Source organism: Mytilus edulis, chromosome 5 (assembly GCF_963676685.1).
Source record: "Mytilus edulis chromosome 5, xbMytEdul2.2, whole genome shotgun sequence".
Lineage (NCBI taxonomy): Eukaryota > Metazoa > Mollusca > Bivalvia > Mytilida > Mytilidae > Mytilus > Mytilus edulis.
The window spans coordinates 37,546,597-37,570,238 of record NC_092348.1 but is presented as its reverse complement, the minus strand read 5'-3'; the positions used below and the strand labels follow the sequence as shown (position 1 = coordinate 37,570,238).

Here is a 23,642-nt window from a genome sequence, read left to right as displayed (position 1 = left end):
AAAGGTACCAGGATTATAAACGTTACAGAACAAAGGAAAGCATGCATAACAAAGAAACCCAAATCAGGTGATCTGGTAGGGATGATCCGGCTCAGATCACCCCTGTTAGAACAAAGGAGCTGGGATGTAACGTTCATGATTTGTTTTCATATAGGGAAACACCTTGTAGGTTGAATCTTAAAGTTGAATGCTTTCTTAAGTTTTCGGCCAATTTTTTTTAAAAACATGATGATTTCAACCTTCCCATTTCTTAAAAAGTCAAATTTCCCCCTAGAATTACATTTTTTTTTTGCAAATATCCGCCAGAGAAAGTTCCCTTGTCACCATCTTACGGTGTTTATATATCTCAACTTGTACGATTCGCTCGTGTATGCAACAATGTTTCAGATTTTAACGAGAGAAATTTATGTATTACTGAAAAGTTATTACACCAGGGTTTTCGATATTACAAACTAGTCAAAACTTTTACGTAATTTTATCATCGGTATAAAGACATTATTCGTAAATATAGCTCAACATGCAGACTTCTTATACGTTCAGGTATTTCACATTCAATTTTTATGGAAATATTCTTTATAAAGCACAAAGGTGTCAGTATTCACCTCAGAAACTTACAAAACCTTTGAATATACATGTACTTATTAAGAAGGGATATAATTACGATACTGTTGTCAAGTCATTAAAGATTGCATATTTTGGCGTTAATATTGAGTCACTGATAAGGTCTTTGCGTCGAAACTAAACACATTTATTCTAAAAACTGTTGTTGGCATGACACGGGTTATGTTCTTCTCATATATGTTATGATGGTATAATACTAAACCCCTAACGGGAAGGATTGTGCCTAATGTTCATATCATGAAATCATAATCTTTCAGTCAGTTTAATGAAGTCTGGAGCTGGCATGTCAGTTAACTGCTAGTAGTCTGTTGTTATTTATGTATTATTGTCATTTTGTTTATTTTCTTTGGTTACATCTTCTGACATCAGACTCGGACTTCTCTTAAACTGAATTTTAATGTGCGTATTGTTATGCGTTTACTTTTCTACATTTTTAAAGTATTTTTTAAAAACATGATGATTTCAACCTTCCCATTTCTTAAAAAGTCAAATTTCCCCCTAGAATTACATTTTTTTTTGGAAAATATCCGTCAGAGAAAGTTCCCTTGTCACCATCTTACGGTGTTTATATATCTCAACTTGTACGATTCGCTCGTGTATGCAACAATGTTTCAGATTTTAACGAGAGAAATTTATGTATTACTGAAAAGTTATTACACCAGGGTTTTCAATATCACAAACTAGTCAAAACATTTACTAAATTTTATCATCGGTATAAAGACATTATTCGTAAATATAGCTCAACATGCAGACTTCTTATACGTTCCGGTATTTCACATTCAATTTTTTATGGAAATATTCTTTATAAAGCACAAAGGTGTCAGTATTCACCTCAGAAACTTACAAAACCTTTGAATAGACTTATTAAGAAGGGATATAATTACGATACTGTTGTCAAGTCATTAAAGATTGCATATTTTGGCGTTAATATTGAGTCACTGATAAGGTCTTTGCGTCGAAACTAAACACATTTATTCTAAAAACTGTTGTTGGCATGACCAAGGTTATGTTCTTCTCATATATGTTATGATGGTATAATACTAAACCTCTAACGGGAAGGATTGTGCCTGATGTTCATATCATGAAATCATAATCTTTCAGTCAGTTTAATTGAAGTCTGGAGCTGGCATGTCAGTTAACTGCTAGTAGTCTGTTGTTATTTATGTATTATTGTCATTTTGTTTATTTTCTTTGGTTACATCTTCTGACATCAGACTCGGACTTCTCTTAAACTGAATTTTAATGTGCGTATTGTTATGCGTTTACTTTTCTACATTGGTTAGATGTATAGGGGGAGGTTTGAGATCTCACAAACATGTTTAACCCCGCCGCATTTTTGAGCCTGTCCCAAGTCAGGAGCCTCTGGCCTTTGTTAGTCTTGTATTAATTAGGTCTTTCCACTTTTCTGTGGAAAGACCTATTGTTTTTCTTCTGATTATTTTTTTTTTCTTCCGCCTAATTTTGTTCTTGCGATAAACATTTGTTTCGCAATATGTCGCTTAGATATTTTGTATATGATATCGAACAGTTTATGCGCTTTTGAAATTTACCCTGCGTAAACGAATACTTTTCTTTGTAGGAGTTATCTCCCCAAACACGGTTTTCCTTGTTATCGCATCTCCTTCGCAAACGTAAAAGATTATGACAAATTTATTTTATAAAATTGCTCGTTATATCCTTCGCATGATTTGTCCTATTTTGACCGAAGCGATATGACCGCTCCATATGAGAGTTATTCCCCCTTATGCATCTAACATAAGTGATATGAACTTCTATCTTATAAACCATAAGTGATAGAGACCTAGGATCTTTTGATTTGAGGTCCTTGGTCCCAAAAAATGAAAATTAGGTCAAGGTCAAAGGTCAAGGTCATATTCTAATATTTGAATTTGGCTTTTTTTCACTTATATCCAAAGACTGTATAAAATATCAACAAATCATTTTTACTAAATTGTTAGTTGCGACATGTCGTAAGATGTAAATTGTGATTGCAAGGGTACGTTGAATGTAAAAGGGAGTTTTCTCCCCTCTTGTATTTAAAAATACGCGTTTGGTGATATAACTCATTAACTAAATATAATTAAGACCTATGGTCTTTTGATTTGAGGTCCTTGGTTGATGACCTTGAAATTGATCTCAAGGTCATAGCTTAATTTGATGTTCTAGATTTTGACCTTTGCTTTTATTCTATATGTATACATGATAAAGATATACAACTTTTAGAAAAAGGTATCAAACCATTTAACCTTGAAAAAAAACAACCGAAAGTGACCCTTTGTAAACCGGAAGTAGCTATTTTTTGTACTTTATTAATATAAAAATATATAGAACCAGATATTTTTGGAATCAGTGTCAAGTAAATATTCAAATATAATCGGAAGTAACATTTTTCAAACCGGAAGTAACAAATTATCTCCCTTATTTAAAAAAAATGTATGGAAACAATTTATTTTTGGAATCAGCTTACTAGGAGCTATCATTTGACGATTGAAATGACATTTTAAACTTAGTTTCACAACTTTTCATATCAAAATATATTGTTTTGATGGAAAGACCTGCAATTGTTCTCTGAACAATTGGTTTTTAATTTAATTTTAGTTTCTTGTGTACAATTTGGAAGTTAGTATGGCGTTCATTATCGCTGAACTAGTATATATTTGTTTAGGGGCCAGCTGAAGGACGCCTCCGGGTGCGGGAATTTCTCGCTACATTGAATACCTGTTGGTGACCTTCTGTTGTTGTTTAATTGGTCGGGTTGTTGTCTCTTTGACACATTCCCCAATTTTATTTAAAGATACATTAGTTTTAGATACATGACGGAAAAGGACTTGATTATCCGCATATCTAAAATAAATTATAATTTAATTCAAAGCTAAGGAAAGTAATGTGATCAAAAGGCACAAAGTCACGTGGTGCAAATCAATTAAATAAAGTACCTTTGATTTTGCCATATGGTAAGAAAAATTTATAGATTATACTTGGTTTTCTCAACGAGATTGGTTAAATTTCTCTCTTTAGGCGGTACGAGGAAATTGATAAAAAAATATCCGAGTTGAGAATGCGAAGGGTAATTTGATAATCGGAATTTTTCCTGTGACGACGTTGTTTATTTCATTGACAACAGACACGCTCTCTCTTAGTTTCTATCGATACTTTTTAAATATGTATATCACTCGACTCCGCTGAGAAAGGAAATTATCAGTTTGCAAGATCAAAGGAAAAGTTAATATAATAGCGATAGAATATTTTATATAAAACGAACTAATTATGTTTGTCTTTGAAAAGTGCTTAAGAAAACGTATTGTAGAACAGCAGTTGAGTCAAAAGTATTAGCAATGTATAAGAAAATGTAAGATGAAGACAGATGATTTTAAGGTCAAGTTACAGTAAATGGGCTATGTCACAGATTTCAGTAAAATCTCTTATTCCACTCCATAGATTTTTCTTAAAAAACTATATGTTGTTGATACATAAATTTTCGTTATAATGATGCAAAATAAAGATAGGGTCACCGACTTCGTTTTTACGGTATACTTCATTTAAAGTTGCGTTCTTTGTGAAAAAATCCAACAACACGTCGAAATAATCGTAACGTTATCGCGTTGCAGGCCGTAAAACGTTGATTTTTGACGTTTTTCACTACCAACAAGGTAACAAATTGATTTTTAGACAAAAAACGAAGTCGGTGACCCTATGATTATTTTATATCATTAAAACAGAAATTTATTTGTCAACAATATATAGTTTTTTATGAAAAATCTATGGAGTGGAATAAGAGATTTGGCGATTTTAAGACAAATTTTAGAAGGTTTTTCGCCGGTTTTATGTGCTTTCTATACACATATTCACCAATATTAAAAGAAATCAATTTGCAATTTTTCGGATAATAAAAGAGATAAATGTATTTTTTTTTAATATCAGTTGTAGTTCAACATGCCAAGGTTGTATGCAAACTTTTAGCAAAATCTGCGACATAGCCCATTTACTGTTCCTTGACCTTAAATGGAATTATAAATTACCTTTAAAAAAAAATCATTTGATAAAAAAAAAAACAAGTAGTCAGCAATACATCTTGATAATGCAATATTTTCTAGTAACCCCTTAAAGCAAGGATCCCTGTTACAAAACGTACGGGTTGATATATAGGGGGATTTTAAAACTTGACAAACATGACTTATGCACAAAAAAAAAACCAATTCAATTCAAATTATAGAAACAAATACATTTCCTACAGCCTTGAGTTTCGCGTAAAACTGATTCGAAGGTACCAGGATTGTAATTTAGTACGCCGGAAGCGCGTTTCGTCTACTTAAGACTCATCAGTGACGCTCATATCAAAATATTTTTAAAGCCAAACAAGTACAAAGTTGAAGAGCATTGAGGATCTAAAATTCCAAAAAATTGTGCCAAATACTGTTAAGGTAATCTATGCCTGGGATAAGAAAATCCTTAGTTTTTCGAAAAAATCAAAATTTGGTAAACAGGAAATCTATAAAAAATGACCCCATTATTGATCTTCATTGTCAACACCAGACCTATGTGACCTATACTGTTAGAATCGGTATCCGATTCGACCAGGAACATAATGGTAATATTAATCATTCTTTTTTTTTTATTTTCAACCAACACCAATATTTGTAAATAAGTTATCTAAAGTTGTAGTCTTCATCATTTTTACGTCATGCGGGCTTATGAATTGGAATGCGTTATTTTAAATATATAAATTTGTTCATTATAAACATATCTCTGACCTTTTCAAATTCTTGTTCTTTTATTGAAAGCACATTCTATACCGTTTATTAAGCTATATATAGAGAGAGATTGATATATGGCCTTTTCCATATCGTCCACGGTATCATCCCGAGACCAACATATCATCCAGAGACGAGTAAGGTAAGATACCCGGGCTGATATGGAATAGGCCATGTATTAATCACTTCATCATATTCTTCAGACATGTTTGGCAAATTAGCAAAAAAAATAACTAAAACAGTCAAAAACTTTATAAAAAAGTTGAATGATGAATCCAACAAATACACTATAATAGACGTACTTATACTTGTATTCCGCTGCCATAATGTAAAATCTTACAGGTTCCCGTAAACTTTGACATAACAATTCAAATAATTGACTTAACAATAAAAAAGTGATTGTAGTTTGACGTCAGAAGGTTACTCGTAGTCGATCTAAGGTGATTTAGAGACAAAATTCAGGTAAATACCAAAAGTGTAAATACGTTTATTGCCTAACAAAAACATCACTCCCTCCATATTAATTCATGTTACTGTTTTCAATAAAGGCATTTTGAAACATTGAAAATTTGAAAGAGTTTTATGATCATTATAACTCTATGTATTTTATATTCACACTTGTCAATGGCATTTGCTAGCAAGTACTTAACTATCCCAAAAAAAGTTCCCGTAAATTTTGACGTCGTCATAAAAAATATCTGACGTCACATCGAAAAAGTAAACAACCGTTACCGGAAATACTGAAAGTCACTTGCACGAGATGCACTAGTATGGGTTTTGTGCACGAGATGCCGCTGATATGGATAATTAGCCCGGTGTGAAATTATGGCTTGTGTTCTTCTGCTCATTACACATATTATACAAAAGCCATCATATCAATGCTAAGTATATGATATATATATATATATATATATAAGTACGTCTGAGTCAGTGACAACCCTACAACAGATGTATCCATCGGATCGCCATCAATGATGGTGATACATGGCTGTGTACATAATGTATATACAACTCGTCTTAACATCAACCCAACAATGTTAGATCTGTAAATTTGCTTTCGCAAATTTTTGGTATTTCCCTATATATATATATAACTCGTATAAACATCAACCCAACAATGTTACATCTGTAAATTTGCTTTCACAAATTTTTGGTTCTTCTCTCGCCGGGATTCGAACCCATGCTACTGTGATATCGTGACACCAAATCACCTGCAGTGCAGCCGTCCCGCTAGACCACACGACCACCTGGGCTCTCAAAAAAAGAGCTTTCGGTGGCCATATGATACCTTTTCACGTCAGTTTTAATCTAGCGGCGTACTACAGTACATGATATATAAGGCATGTAGATGTTAATGTTACAGATCATATATACATTCATAAAATAACTTTTTTTATTTGAAGCATATCTTTAGGTCCTGTGTTGTAAACAAACTATATAACCTACGTCATTTTGGAACAGGTGTTTACTGTTTTATTGTATAAATTTGAAGACTGTTATCATTTAATCAGAGTTGTTTGTTAGTTCTTTTTTCATCGGTATCATACTAATGAAGGATATCTTTTATCTGAAATATTTATAGACAATTACAATTAATGTATAACTAATATAACAGGTGACTTTACAGCCGTAAATAACAAGAAAAACGAATATGTTTATTTGTTTATTTGTATGTATCGTCATTACCATTAAATGTGTGGGATAAGATGAATTTTGCGGGAAAATCTGTATACCATTTTTAAACGTTTCAATAAATGGCACAGGCCCAGTGAACATGCCATGCCGTGTTAACACAGTTAATGTTTCCTTGTTTTGTTATCAGTGTTGTTTTGTACTATTTTAGGCGTTCAGATTATTAGCAACAATGTATCAGGTGTGTTATTGACCTAATACGATATAGATTGGGTCAGTAAATTCCATATGGGATGAGAGTTCGAATACCGTTGAGTGACAAAAAAAATAATCTTATTCTAATAGTGTTGGGTGTAATGTTCATACTTATATATCTAAATATATAGTTATGTAGTTAGTTATCAAAGGTACCAGGTTTATAATTTGATACATCAGACGTGGTTTCGTCTCCATCAAATGATAAGAAACTCTCAGATCAAAATAGTTGGAAAGCGAAGCAAGTATGAGGTTGAAAAGCATTGAGGATTAACATTTTAAAAGTATATTCTAACTACGGATAAAGTAATATCTGCAAGAGATAAAAAAGAAATCCTTAGTACTGAATTGAAAACAACGTCCAAACCTATGATTACGTGAACCAAGTCATATGGGTATACATGTTATAAGAGGTTGTTTGTTTGTTACCGTGCTGCTTATTATTTGTTAGTTATCTCGTTTCAATGGTTTTACATTATTATTATATTGATGTTTTTGGAGGCGACTTTCCTGATATGAAACTTGTGCCCTTGGTTTAAAATGTTTCATTCCGGGTCCATTTATAGCTGAAAATGCGCCATATTCGTTTTTCCTGTTATTTACGGCTGTAAAGTCACCTATTATATTAGTTTATTAGTGTGTGTGTATGTGTCAATTTTCTTTAATAAAGAAATATCTTAATTGCAATCATACCACATTCTCTTTTTTACGTACGAGGTGTATAAAAGAGGGACGAAAGATACCAGAGGGACAGTCAAACTCATATAGTTAGAAATAAATAATTGACAACGCCATGGCTAAAAAAAATGACCGACAAATAATAGTACAGAAGACATTTATATAAAGTGCTACAACGTGACAAAATATTAAACAATTTAATCGACAAAACTTATGTCATGTATTTTTACCAAAAACAAAATGACCTAAACGGAAATTGTTCGAATATACGAAATATTGCACGAGCTATTAATTTAAATGATTGATGCACGGCATGGCATGTTCACTGGGCCTGTGCCATTTATTGAAACGTTTAAAAATGGTATACAGATTTTCCCGCAAAATTCATCTTATCCCACACACTTAATGGTAATGACGATACATACAAATAAACAAAACGATCAAAAGTCTGATAGACCCAGGATCAATGGAAATGTGATTCTTTACATTTAAACTTCATAAATTTAACAAATATCGGTGAAATGTATTTACCAACTACACAAATGATTTAAATAGCAAATATTTATAACAAACCGAACAATAGTATAAATTTGGAAAAATAATGTTTAAATGTCAAAACAAATGAACATAAGTGAGTAGTTTTACCTTGTATGCTTCGTTAATCCCGACGATGTACTTAGAGGTATAAGAACTTACATACTCCCTTTTCATGTTGAAATGGACTATTTGATTTTGTTGGTAATAACCTATATGGTCCTGATGCTCGGTAAGTATTTCATATATTTAAGAAAGTATTTAATTCCCCATGAATAGTTTTAGTGCAGTCTATTGGAATAACTTACAGTCGATCAACGGTTATATTTCTTTGTAACAGACCAATTGAATTACAAAATGGGTGTACGGATCTATTGAATTTTAAAAGTATTCATAAGGATATTCATGTTTCAATTTAAAAATTTCAGGTTAATAGAAACCTATTTTGAGGCACAAACCAGGGAAAAAGTGTTCATCGTCAAACAAACCTTGCATTGTTTAAATCAACCTCCGTTTGCGGGATTTTCTGGCTGTGCTGAAGACTCATTAGTGACCTTGTTATATTTTCTGCTCTTTGGTCGGTCGGGTCTCTTTGGCAAATTCCCCATTTCCATTTTCAATTTTTTTGCCTTAAAAATATATAGATTTATTTTTAAAATGGGCATGCAATTGTATTCCACTTTACGAATAACATTCAATAGATTATTCCTTTGTAATGCGTGCATGTATTGTGAAGTATTGTGAAGTGCTATGTTTAAAATATTTTCTCTGGATTGGTAAAACCCATAAAATCATTAATATTTTTTAAAACAAAACGTAATATCAGTGTATCTTATCTTCGCTAGTCAAGGGTTGCGATCCAAGACCGCCCTCTGCACCGGTTGAAATAAAGGCAACATTTGTGAATAAATTTCCATCTGCTAGTAGATAAAAATCACTTCAATTCTGACTAAATAATTCAGGAAACGCAAATATTTTTTACATTTCAGCAGTTGCACAAGAAACATGCAGGAACCTTAATGAGTGATAACAAACATTTAAAACTTTGTTAAATTTTTTCAGGGTAAAACTTGTTGCGCATCTACAATCAGCACGTGGCAAATATTTATTTACTTAGAAATTCGTTATTAATATGAGGATGTTCGACGGTAGGGTACGCGACCGGGAGGTCGGCGGCTACCAAATGTGTCCGTTCATTAAAATGAAAACTCTTTGGCGAAATCTTTCAAATCTAGATATGATGTGTCCTGTGTCTTAATTAAGGGCAAGTTCAATTTCCACGCGTTCTTGATATGATTTGAAAACCTTTCAGTAGCAAAACTGATTATTCTATGATTTATTCATTTCGAGGTTTATCCCGTTCATCATTAATGGTGTAATTGCTTAGTATATGAATAGATAGCTTATTTGTGACTGTAATTGTTCAATTGACAGGATTTGTTAAAAATTTACATGTTCCTTTTTTTTAAAGTTAGGTGTTTTAAAGGTATATATAGATGTCACAGTTTTATTTGTTTTATTTCTTTATTTGTTTTGTGTGTGTGAATGTTTATTTTTTACTTGAGATCATGTGAATAAGTCTAGATTTGCAAAGACAGTTTCCATTCGATACGTAATAATCGATATTTATTCTTCCTATACAACTGCACCAAATTTGTATAATAGATATCCCCCATTACTATATATACACATTTAAACATGTATTGGAATTAGAACAAGGTATGAATCCTAAGTTTTTTCATACAAATAATTTTTCCCTTTTTTCAATAACTCACATGTAAAAATTTTCAACTAACAAAATTATAATTTATTCAAGTGACAGATTTAACTCTGATTTTGCACCCAGTTTTCATTTTGGTCTAAAAACCAAATTTTAAAATCAATTAAATACATATATCTTTCAAATGTTGAATATAAACCGCTATTTAAATTTTTGATATTTTGACCTAGTTTTCAAAGTGTTCCAAATCAGGGTCCAAAATTACACTTTGTTTGATTTCAACAAAAGTAAAATTCATTGGGTGCTTTGAAATGCTAAATCTACACATGATTTTGGATTTGTTGGCGCCTTTATTAAATTGATAAACATTGAGGGTCAAATGTTTTGTTTGATTTCATCATAAATTGAATTCTTGTGTTCTCATTATATGCTAGTTTTAACAATGTTCTTACATTTTGGATATTGACCTTATAAAGAACTTGCTCAACTGTTCAGGGTTCGACCTCCACAAGGATAAGGATTTGAAGTCACTGTATCAGCCTCTTGCCTACAACCAAATATGATTATCTTTAATGCGCATATTTTGTTTTATGCAGCAATTAAAAACTACAACCAGTCATTACCTCATTGGCCAAAAATATATTGTAATATGAAGAGGGATGAAAAGAAGGATGATTGTACATGTATCGTGACTCATGCCTATCAAAAATATAGTGAAGTTATTCCATATAGAAATGTTTGTTCAGTGGTTATCGTTTGTGTATGTGGTTAATACGTGTGTGGTGTTTCTTGTCTATAAACTAGACCGTTTGTTTTCCTGTTTACATGAGTTTTCAATATTTATTTTTGGTGCTGTTGTGTGACAACCAATGCTACGTGTTGGAGGCCGTACTTTGACCTCAAATGATTTATCTTTTATAAAATGTAACTTCGGATCGAAATTGTCTCATTGACACTCATACTACATATTCTAATATCTATCTAAGCATTAAAATATTGATATCCACAAAAAAAAAAAACATAATGGTCTTCAGCAACAATTTACGTCAGAATTAAATCTCTGAGACGTGTTTTTGTTTATAGCATGTTCGATCAAGCAACAACTAAAACTTACCCTTTCAAGGGACAGATTTAATGAACAACCAATATGAATGTAGTGTTACATCCAATACTGGACTGTATCAATGGAAAGTATCAAAGGTGCAATTAAGAAAACCAAAAACTTGGAAAAAAAATCGTCCTTAACCTTAGCATATATTTAAGAATCTTTTTAAAATTGAAAGAAAAGTTAAGTTAAATTATTTTCATATATTAAGAAATTGGTTTATCACTTCCAGCTATGAGATCAGAACAGGCACTATTTCTGCTACGCGCTGAGTTAGCTTTCCACCATGGGAATAATGGATTAAAATGTTGAAATTGAGTTGTCCAATCTACTATTAGCGAAGTTATAGAAGAAATATCAAGAATTCCATTATTTAAGGCAGATAGGAGGATATCATTCCTTAGTCTGCAATTTCTTTTTCTTGTAATGTGCCCATTACCTCTTTTAACAAAGTGTTGTCAAAAAACCCATCAGCAAACAAAATAATGTTTAATTAAATCTGTTTCAATTTCGCGAAATAATTTAGTGGCATAAAGGATTCAATGTTTTCTTAATATATTCACTCAGTCTAAATAAGTATAAATTGAATAAATAAAGCTAGAGTATGGTAAAAGCATAATCATTTTCTTTTGAAAGGATTTTTTAAAAGACTATAACATAGTTATTTCTGCTAAATTTGTCCAATTATCGTCTTGATACTTGTATGATTTTATGAAATGTATACGGTTCTATGAGGTAAATATGATATTTTAAAATTATCCCGAAAGAACATAAAAATGACATAATGCTTAAAACGACAAACGACAAATGATTGCAATGTTCATTTTTTACCTTTTGACCTTGTTTCAAAGATAATGCATCATTTCCTTTTTTTTTTTTTAGGTTTATATATTTTATTGAAATCTTTACACTTGTTAGTTTAAAACATCGATTACCGGTACCTTATCCCGGCCTCGTTAACATTAGTAATGCTATTTATATACACAGGAGTTAGTGGTTGTTAGTAATATTCACCAAATATATATATAATATACCGGTATAAATACATGTAAGTTAAATGCTAACAAATATAAAGATGGTTCGACATAAATGTCTAATATAACAAACAAAAAATAAACATGTCTTCATAAATGACATACTATTTAGTTTTGGATTTTAAGGAATCAAACAAAGATTATAAATCAAGAGAAGTTTCATTTCTTTTTCTCTTTCGTCTCTCTTCCCTCCCTTTTTAAAGCAATAAATGTTTAAATGATTTTATTAAATTTTAACTCCTCCCTCACAAGAAAATAAAATATAAATAAATAAAATAAAAATAAATAACTAAGATAAGCCATTAAACACACTAAAGGTCATTAAGAAATAAGAAAGCAAAAAAAAAAAAGAAAAAAAAAGGAAAGGGTAAAAATTTATGAACTTTTCTTATCCATAGTTTTGTTCCAGAGTTACATCCCAGCTCCTTTGTTCTAACAGGGGTGATCTGAGCCGGATCGTACCAACCAGATCACCCCAGTTTGAGTTTCTTTGTTGTGCATGCTTTCCTTTGTTCTGTATCATTTTGGCGGGAATGTCAAATCCACTATAAAACTTATAATCAATTATACGGAATAGACTATCTACCAAAATTCACGTAGAAAAAATCCAGAGGATATGCTGGGATTCGAACTCAAGACCTATAGCATATCAAGCCAAGAAACATACCACTACACCAGGACGACTGGATATGAATTTACAGTAATTTAACATACTTAAAGGAAGCAAGATCTTTTTATAAGTGGGGCGAGTTGGCAGACCTTTATTCGGTGGGGTTTTAACCCTTTTCGTTAATAAGTGAGTTGTCAGACTGATTGTTCAATTTGATTTTACACTTTTTTAAAAGTGGGCGATTCGGTAAACAAGAGTGGGGAGATTTTTTTATAAAGTGGCGATATAGTGTGGGCCGATAGGCAAGTGGGGCGAGTTGACATTGTTTGATATCTACTCATCGGGTTCGGGGGTCATAAAGGGTATATATCATATAATAATATATAAAGTATATTAATTTATAATGGTTGTGTGGCGTTCTAAACTAGATTTTATGAATTGTAAATGTTTTTTCGTCTAATCTAAAAGAGCTGGGATGTAAAATAGTTATCCCACTCGGACTTGGTGTGTCAGTGTTAGATCACCCTCTGGCCTCCGGCCATCGGGGTGATCTTACACTGACACACCGCGTCCTTATGGGATAACTATTAAGGAACAAGTATTATGCGGAACAAATATATGTTCACACACACATACATTACTTGATTATGTACATACATTGTAGTTATTGTTTACAATTATATGCATCAAAGAATTGCTCTATCATACTCTATGTTGGAAATATATATTGTAATGGGGTCCAACATTTTTCATTTACATCAATATTATTATTTTTCTTTGCAATATAATATTCATATGACTGATATTATTTTATTCTATTTTTAAAACCAAACATATTAGGAGTAAGTTCCTTAAACTTACATTTATATATAATTTTTTTTGCTAATATAAATAAAAGATTCATAAATAAGCTCTCTGAATAGAAACCAAGGAATATCTGTTTTTTACTGATGGCAAAATCCCTGCTATACAATCTTATTTGCTGTAATAATGATGACCAAAATTGATATGTTATTGGACAATCATAGAAAAAATGTACAATAGTTTCGTCATCAAGTTTACAAAATGTACATGAACTAGAATCTTAATTCTTTATCTTGTACAAAAAAGAGTTTTTAGGAATTATTTAGAGCAGTATTTTGTATTGAAAGGTTTTTAAGTAGGTATCTTTGCAAGACTTCCTTAGTAGCATAAAATATTTTTGCCAATTATCAATTTCTGAGTCGATCAACTGCTCTCATTTCTGAAATTTTTCAAGGGGAGGTTGAAATAAATGATCAATAAGACTCTTATACACAAATTTTGGTTTCTTATTATTAATAAATCTGAGTACAAAAAGCATCAGAGATGGTGACATTTTCAATCTGTTGAGAATCACAATATTCTTTTATGTGATCTTTAATAAATTTTGGAATATTGGAGATTAGACTTTAATATTTTAGAAAATTATTTGTAAGAATCTTATGTCTTATCTTTTCAAATGTAAAGAAGTCTTTGTTTTGACTATTTACAAGGTCGTTTATATACTGTACACCAAAGGCCTTCCATTGCATATAAATAGTGTAATCTGAAAGTGGCACACCATTTAAAATATCTAGCGATAATATATCATTTGTACAAGCCTTAGTATAAGGCTTTGCAGTATGTAAGCAAAATAAAACATCTTTCCAAAAAAGATTTTTAACAAAGCCATGAATTTCTAGCAGTTTTTCTTTTTGTAAAGAAAAGACTCTGTCACCACCAAATTTGGTTAATTCAGACAGTAATAATGTCTGCCATGATCCCTCTAAATTCAAAAGAAGTCTTCTGACCCAGCTTATATACAGTCCGCCAAAAGTTAAGCACCACCTATTTTTATTGCATATATTTTTTTGCAAATTAAAAAAATCAATTATTCCACGAAAAAAAGAAAACAATCATATAGCAATTTTGCTTATGTATACCATAAACAAACCAGAAATGTAATTTTAGTCACTTATAAAAGTTTTATGCATGTAGGTTTTCCGTTCATAGAAATAGTGTAAATAACACAATTCACTTACTTTTGAATTCTGCAGTGATGGAATCCTTTTTTTTTTTCATTAGCGGCGAAAAAAAAAAAAAAGTCATCGAACAATATAAAATAGAGTCTTAGGTTAGGTAGGTTTATAAAAGTCCTCAACTAAGACATTTTTTTGTAAGAGTCGTTTTGAAATATTTCACTCGACTAAACAAAAGATGTCACTATTTTATTTTAATTTCTACAAACGTGTCCATGCTAGCTTTTAGTTACTCGTTTTTATGATATATTTAAGGCGTTTAGAGAAACTGGCAGCGAAATTCGTATTACATTTGTCAAGGCAAACAACTAACAATCTTTGTAAAATGTCAAATAGTTTTTTTCTAAAGTGAATTTTGATTGGTTAAATGTTTCTCAGTGATGTCCTGCCATGGCTTTGTTTGAACTTGTTTGTTAGCTTGTTGGTAATGAATGTTTGTTTCTAATATTTAATTAACTGTGCATTTGTATTCAGATATCGCAGATCAAATTTATTCGTTCATTGTGTAATTATACGTTTTTTGATTGAGTTAAGTCTGCCAATTGATATTTTATCGTGTGTTTTTCACTGTTGTGATGTTATGCTATTGTTTCAGAAAAAGGGAGAAGGGTTTAATCCCGCTGCAAATGTTTGCATCTGTCCTAAGTCAGGAATCTGATGTACAGTAGTTGTCGTTTGTTTATGTAATATATACGTGTTTCTCGTTTTGTTTATATAGATTAAACCGTTGGTTTTCCCGTTTGAATGGTTACACTAGTAATTTTGGGGCCCTTTATAGCTTGTTGTTCGGTGTGAGCCAAGGCTCCGTGTTGAACGCCGTACTTTAACCTATAATGGTTTACTTTTTAAATTGTTATTTTGATGGAGAGTTGTCTCATTGGCACTCACACCACATCTTCCTATATCTATATGTTGCTGCAATGAAAATAATTCATTGTCAAATTATTTAACATATCTCTTTATTTCGTGTATAACATATTTTTTAGCATATATGAAAATAAAAGAAAAGGGTGATTTACATTTTTTTGGTTTGAAGTTCTACGTTCAGATATTTGATTTTCAAATAACTGATCCACACCTACTGTACTTGAACTTTGGTGGATAATTCTCTCATTGAATATCATACTTTTTTTAAAAGCGGAAAAATAGAATACTGATATGTATGAGAAAACAATCTATTCAAAACAAATAAATGTCCATTTAGTTTATGAAGATTTAGGATGAAATATTCTTTTGATGGATATAACGTTAGGCCATATAGGTTTTATGTCTGTTTTCTGATACGTCAGTTTAATGCAAATAAGAAGTGCATATAAACATTTATCCTTATAGAACAGTTATACATGAGATACAGTACCTGGCCGAAAGTACTCGTCATCCTTACTTGATTGCTATATATTTCATATAAATACACATTTGTTTAGAAACAAATATTTTCAAGACATTTACAGTTTAATTTTTATCAACCTTTAAAGATGTTAAATTGTCTGAAGTACGTTTGTTAATTTGGTCATGTTTTTGTCTTTAGCTGTGTGTGTGTTCTCTTGACGCGAACGAATGCAATTCAATTTTATAATTTAATTTGGTTGAATATATAGCGAATTTCTGAACAGAAAAAACATGTGTCAATTAAGCCTCAATTGGTACCAAGTTACTTTAAATCGAACAAAAAAGATCACAAAAAAAATGTATTTTTTATCCCAATATATAGCGAAAAATCTCTATCGACGAATAAATATGGCCACACTCTGTATTTCGTAGTTGTGATCACTTCGAGTCATCATCGCGTCAATTCTACAAATCACGAATTGCATTTGAACGGACAAAACACCTATTACAGCAATATGAACAATCATAACTAGATACTGTTTTAATCAACATTAATATTGTATACAGGTCTTAACCTCTCTTTGTAACATTACACAAAATAGGTTGCTATGTATGAGAATTTATTACTTCAAATGATATCATGCTTTCATGTAATTATATTTAATTAAAATATCATTTCGAAAAAAAATCTAGTTTTCTTCACTTATCATACACTTTTAACGAATGACATTAATCATAATCATTCTTAAAAACTTCTAAACAGATTCAACCTCATGTCGTTTTTCGGAATTTAGAGATAAAATAACTATAGTACTACTGTGTATAATGCAATTTACAAATCTATGAACTTAACAACTCTCAATGTTAACGATTTAAATTATATTTATAGCTTCATCTCAGATTCCTCCTGGATCACCAGTCATCGACGGACCTCAAGTCATAGTTCTTAATTCACAGATAACATTAACTTGCACGTCTTCCAGAGGTGATCCCCCACCGTCAGTGAAATGGTTCTTCGACGACTCGGAAATAACAACTGGCATTTCTACAACTACTGCTGGTACAGCAGTGACAACATCTCTAACGTTTACTGCTACCAAAAATTATCATTTAGAGTTTTTAGAGTGTCAGGCTGAAAATGGTGTTCTACAAAACCCACTTTCTAATACTATATATATTGAGGTACACTGTAAGTTTGACTTTTATATATTAGGATATTGTACACTGTAAGGTTTAGTATATCGGTAGCTACAGTTTGTTTGTTGTCTAGTAAACTGCATAACGTGAAACAATAAAAAAAAAAACTCAGAGTGACGTCATTTTGGTATTTTAATGCATCAAATGAATTGGTGTATTGAAATTTTTTTTTAACCTCCATGTTTTATTTTGTAGTTATATGCATATACATTGTTACGACACCTTTGCAATTTGGTGTTGCCATTTTTGTAAATACAATAGCCTATAGGAATACACATTATATCTCAATAGATAAATATTTTTTGTCCTTTGTATTTTATAGCAGGTGTTGATAATTTCAGCATCATATTGGCTTCTGACTAGGTACCGGTGCATACATGAAGCGGGGTTAAACATGTTTAGTAACCTTTCCCTATACCTTCAACCAATTAAAAAAAAAAATACAGCTACGCACAGTAAAATTCTGTTTAAAAGAAGTTTAATGACTAATATATACCATCAGTAGTTTTTTCTTAAATATGTCACCTAGCGTTCGGTTTGATCTTTTGATAATATTTAAACATTGAAGCCCCGGTATCAACAGATCAATGTCGTTGCAATATCGTGCAAAATGTCAAAAAATATTTCGAGGGGTCACCTCAGCTACGATTTGTCCACGATGGTCCCACGTTGGGTACAGGAAAGGAACATTATGCCATTGTACTGCCGTTTGTTGTGCAACAGTCATACGGCAGTTGTTAGTTCTATGTGGCTATTTATCAGGTTTTCATGTCATGGAATGCGCGTATTACAGTCGTGTTACTGTCGTACGACTGTCGAGCATTGGACGACTCTCAGTAAAAGCCCTTGAAACAGGCTAGGCGTCATCCGCATTACTCAAACCAAATCACAACAGATTCCCGTTCCAACTCTTGCATCAGTACCAAAACATCAGCCGCCGTTCTATTCATGGCATAACCCACCAATGTCGCTGGTTCCTATTATATTCATGGGCTCGAATCAACGCTAACAGGACGATATTATGCTCTTATCGGAGTCCTGCAAGGTGCCTATTCGGCAGGACCAGGCGTAATCGCTCTGGTGGAGTAGTCATCCTTTTTAAACGGCAAACGGTATATTTTTCCAAACATTCATTCCCGCAAATTGTATTGCTATAAATAAAATGAAAATATGTGGCACGACGAACGTACCATTGTCATTAATTTGACAGATAATAAAAGTGCGATTTTGTAGGAAATCTGATATTCGTGAGACATTTCTACCGTATCACGAGTTTCTTACGACAGACGTGATATTGTCGTACGACAGTCGAACGATTATTTTACTAAAATTATTTGAGTTGGTACCCATGACAATGTGTTTATCTCACGGCTGTGGAAGACACTTTTACGGCAACAACAAGACTGTGCCACAAACAAATTGAAGAGCACAAAAGGTGCATGTCCATGTTTCGTCCCACGGCACACGAAAGCGCCAGTATGCTTAAGATATCATGCGACTGTCATATGACGATCACAGATGATCCGTGATTTGACCTAATAATAAATTCTATGTCGGGGTGCTGCATAGATGAGTCGTGGATTCGTTGTGACCAGGACTTTACTGAACTGTCTTAAAGTTAAAAAAAAACATAACACCAAGATAGTTGTACTTAACGGTAGTCTGTAATAAATGTCCCCTTATTTAAAACTTTTCTTCGTATCATGTCATACGAGATGGACAGAACTATTTTCGAATTCTAAGTGTATATGTCAAATTGTCTTACGAACACTATGCATCATGCAAGTCATTGACATCAATGCAGTCAATCTATTAATGTTGTTGCAAGGCATTTAAGGGAGCAGGTTTGGTATCATTAGACCGTTTAATCCCGCTTCAAATGTTTTCACCTGTCCTAAATCAGTAATCTGATGTACAGTGGTTGTCGTATGTTAATGTAGTTCATACAGACCTTCTAAAATTCAAACTGACCATTATTCCGTGCGTTCATCGTGTATCGTGCGTGTTGCGTGCGTGCATCGTGCGTGTATCGTGCGTGTACCAATCGTGCATTCATCATTCATCGTTCCGTGTATTTTCCGTGTAACGTGCGTGCATCGTGTATTCTTAATCGTGTATCGTGCGTGTATCGTGCGTGTATCGTGCGCTCATCAATCATTCATTCTTAACCGTGTATCGTGCGTGTATCGTGCGTGTATCAATCATTCATTCTTTACCGCGTATCGTGCGTTCGTCAATCGTGTATAATTGTGTACATCAGATAACGTGCATTTGTCAAACGTTCATCTCTAATTGTGTAACGTTCATACATTGCGGTTTTTATATGATAGTCGGTTATAGAGCATACCAAAGCTTATATTTTTTCTCACGGTTAAAGTATATGTATATATATATATGTATATCATGTATATATACATAAGTACGTCTGAGTCAGTGACAACCCTACAACAGATGTATCCATCGGATCGCCATCAATGATGGTGATACATGGCTGTGTACATAATAATATATGTATATATATATATATATACAACTCGTCTAAACATCAACCCAACAATGTTAGATCTGTAAATTTGCTTTCGCAAATTTTTGGTTCTTCCCTCGCCGGGATTCGAACCCATGCTACTGTGATATCGTGACACCAAATCGCCTGCACTGCAGCCGTCCCGCTAGACCACACGACCACCTGGGCTCTCAAAAAAAGAGCTTTCGCTGGCCGTGTGTTACCTTTCCTCGTCAGTTTTAATCTAGCGGCGTACTACAGTACATGATATATAAGGCATGAAGATGTTATTGTTACAGATCAGCTAAATTATCTATAGTAAAGGATCCTACAAATTAATGTAATATACAGTCACAGAAAATAATTATATTTATAAGTACGTCTGAGTCAGTGACAACTCTACAACAGATGTATCCATCGGATCGCAATCAATGATTGTGATACACGGCTGTGTACATAATGTATATACAACTCGTCTAAACATCAACCCAACAATGTTAGATCTGTAAATTTGCTTTCGCAAATTTTTGGTTCTTCCCTCGCCGGGATTCGAACCCATGCTACTGTGATATCGTGACACCAAATCGCCTGCACTGCAGCCGTCCCGCTAGACCACACGACCACCTGGGCTCTCAAAAAAAGAGCTTTCGCTGGCCGTGTGTTACCTTTCCTCGTCAGTTTTAATCTAGCGGCGTACTACAGTACATGATATATAAGGCATGAAGATGTTATTGTTACAGATCAGCTAAATTATCTATAGTAAAGGATCCTACAAATTAATGTAATATACAGTCACAGAAAATAATTATATTTATAAGTACGTCTGAGTCAGTGACAACTCTACAACAGATGTATCCATCGGATCGCAATCAATGATTGTGATACACGGCTTTGTACATAATGTATATACAATATATATATATGTATGTTCCGACTTTAAATAAAATTTACAGTCATACTTACTTTCTTGTGAACACTTAATTAACTTCATCGTACATAACGTTCATACAGATTCATGACTTTTTGTGTAAATATTTTATCATCTGTAAATATTTCGACGTGGTTATTCAGTGAATCTTGACTGGGACTGACACATTTGGATATAATGATACATGTTGTACGTACAAACAATAACATGATATTGACATTTCTACGACAGAAGAGTTAAAATTGGAACTTCTATTCAACTGAGTGAAAATGGACTTAAAAATATACTGTTGGCCAACTGTTATTTGTTAAAAATATTATGTCAATTAAAAACAAATATGCTTTTGCAAAATTTAAATGTGGGGTAGCTCCACTAAAAAAATAGAAAATGGAAAGTATGAAAGAAAAGAAGTCCACGAGATGACATGTGTTGTACTCTACTATTGAAGATGAGCTTCATGTCATTCTATGTAGTTTTAAGACAAATATTATACATTTTAATGAGCATTTTAACCAATAATTATCAGATCGCGAAAATTTTATATTTTTATTTAATAACGGTAATGTTGCTGCTATAGTCGCCAAAAACACCAACAATATTTTATCGAAAAGAAACTATACAAATCCTTGGTTGTAAATCCTAGGTTAGATGATAATTCTTCGCTTATTTGGCAAATTCATATGCTACTAAGATATTTTCAAATATTTAAGTTTTGATAAATACCATTATAAATATCATTTTTGTCTTAATTTCTGATGGTCACATGCACGTTATGTTATTCCGCTGAGAAAATACAATATACAAGATTGTCGGGTAAATGTGGATTGCGGATTAAAATGTTAAATGTCAAACTTGAATTAACAAATTAAACTGAGGCGAATGAACATGAATATGTATATTCTCTTCAACAGTGTTTGAATTCTCTGTTCTGAATTTAATTTAAACAAAGCTAAAATGTTTTGTGGAAAATTGAATAAAAATAAACATTATATGTATTTGAAGGCATTATTTTAATAAAACAAATATAAGATCACGCAAATATATCATGTATTATTTTAAATTAAGGACATTTAAAAATTGAAATTGGATTTACAAGTTTAAGATATAATAATCTTGTTTTTTTTTTTTTTTTTTTTTGCTTGCTTTCTTTTTTTTATATAAAATCGTTAAATATATGGTATTATCATAACAAGTCTTTATTTTGAATGGAATAAACACGGAACACTTTCACGGATTCATTTTTCATTGTGTTCATGATTGCCTATCAATGACACCGTTTTTAATGTATGCCTAAAAGATTATTATCCGGAAAAATAATTCACAATAGTACGTTGTTACTGACTAGGTTGGTCCCCTCTGTAAAACATTCAGTATGCCTTCGGAATATACAAATATTAAGGTATGGTCAAGAATTTCATTAACGGCCGGGAAACAGACTAGTTGTTAACCTTCTATGATTATCAAAGAATGACGGATGGTTTTTTTTTTTTTTGGTACGTCTAAACACTGCTAAGGAGTCCTTAGTGCACGAAGGCTTTGACTATACAATGCCACTAAGGACTAGAAGGTTTGCTGTTTATGTATTATTTTTATATATCATGTTAGGCATTGATATTTAATGCATAAATTTCAAATTTTCAGAAAAATAATCATAAATAAACGAGATGTTCGACATTATTGAGACACGTGCCGGTTTTTCTTTGATATGCCGAAAATCAATGAACCGATTGACACGTGCCAAATAACATAGCAACTGATTAAACAATGACGATCTTTTTTTTTATTTTAAGTAATTTAAAACAATTGTATCGAAAATATATATGCTTCAAATATTTATAATTAAATGTGTTGATAAAAAGGAAAAATAATTTTGCTGTTGTTTTATTTCTTTCCCAACAAAATTGTTTGCCATATGAGCACGACTTTGATGTGCGCCAACTTACAAGTAAGAGTGTGGTCAGTTTGTTAAAATGTTTATGTTAGATATACGAAGACAAAAGGAATATATATATTTATAAATTTTTGGTTTTTATTTGAATTCCGACAAAGATACGTGTATATACAAATTGTTTCACTAAAAATATGACTAAAATCCGAAAACCATCATAAGAAACAACTTCCATGAAATGGATAAGCGGTTCTCAAGTTACAGTGCGACATGCGGACGGACGGACGCCAGACATTGGTATACCATAAAACGTCCCGTCAAAATATTGACAGGTGTATAAAAAAAAAGCGCAGTCCGCCCGTATGTCAGAAAGAAATCTGATTTGTATATTTTTTGTCGAATCTTCGACTCTTGTCGAAAAACCGAGACTAAGCGATCCTACATTCCGTCGGCGTCGGTGGCGTCTACAAACATTCACTCTGTGGTTAAAGTTTTTGAAATTTTAATGAACGTTTCTTAAACTATCCTGGATTTCTATTAAACTTGGACAGAAGCTTCTTTATAATCATAAGATAGCATCAAGAATTTTTTAAACATTTATCAGATTCATAAAATGTCCTGGGTTTTTACCAAACTTGGACAGAAGCTTTTTTCAATCAAAAGCTAGTATCAACAGGAATATTTTATTGATTTATATTTCCTCATTTTTGTTGAGCATGCGATTAACAGAAAGAATAGGCGAGACACTGGGTTCCGCGGAAACTTTACGATTTTTTTTAACAAATTGTCTGTTTAACATATTGTATGAGATAATTTAT

At 32.2% G+C, this 23,642-nt stretch overlaps 2 protein-coding genes across 4 annotated transcripts in view; one reads left to right on the top strand and one right to left on the bottom strand.

Annotated features, from left to right (window-relative positions):
• Window positions 1-23,642, bottom strand: part of LOC139523601 (hemicentin-1-like) — a 327,025-nt gene that overhangs the window by 193,993 nt on the left and 109,390 nt on the right. The gene's annotated exons all lie outside the window — the stretch shown is intronic.
• Window positions 8,531-23,642, top strand: part of LOC139523602 (hemicentin-1-like) — a 51,775-nt gene continuing 36,663 nt past the window's right edge. For all 3 annotated transcript variants that reach the window (XM_071317742.1, XM_071317741.1, XM_071317740.1), the window contains exons 1-2: window positions 8,531-8,703; window positions 17,198-17,497. In XM_071317742.1, coding sequence (XP_071173843.1) covers window positions 8,655-8,703; window positions 17,198-17,497 — 349 coding nt within the window. In that variant the 5' untranslated portion in view covers window positions 8,531-8,654. The remainder of the gene's footprint in view (window positions 8,704-17,197; window positions 17,498-23,642) is intronic.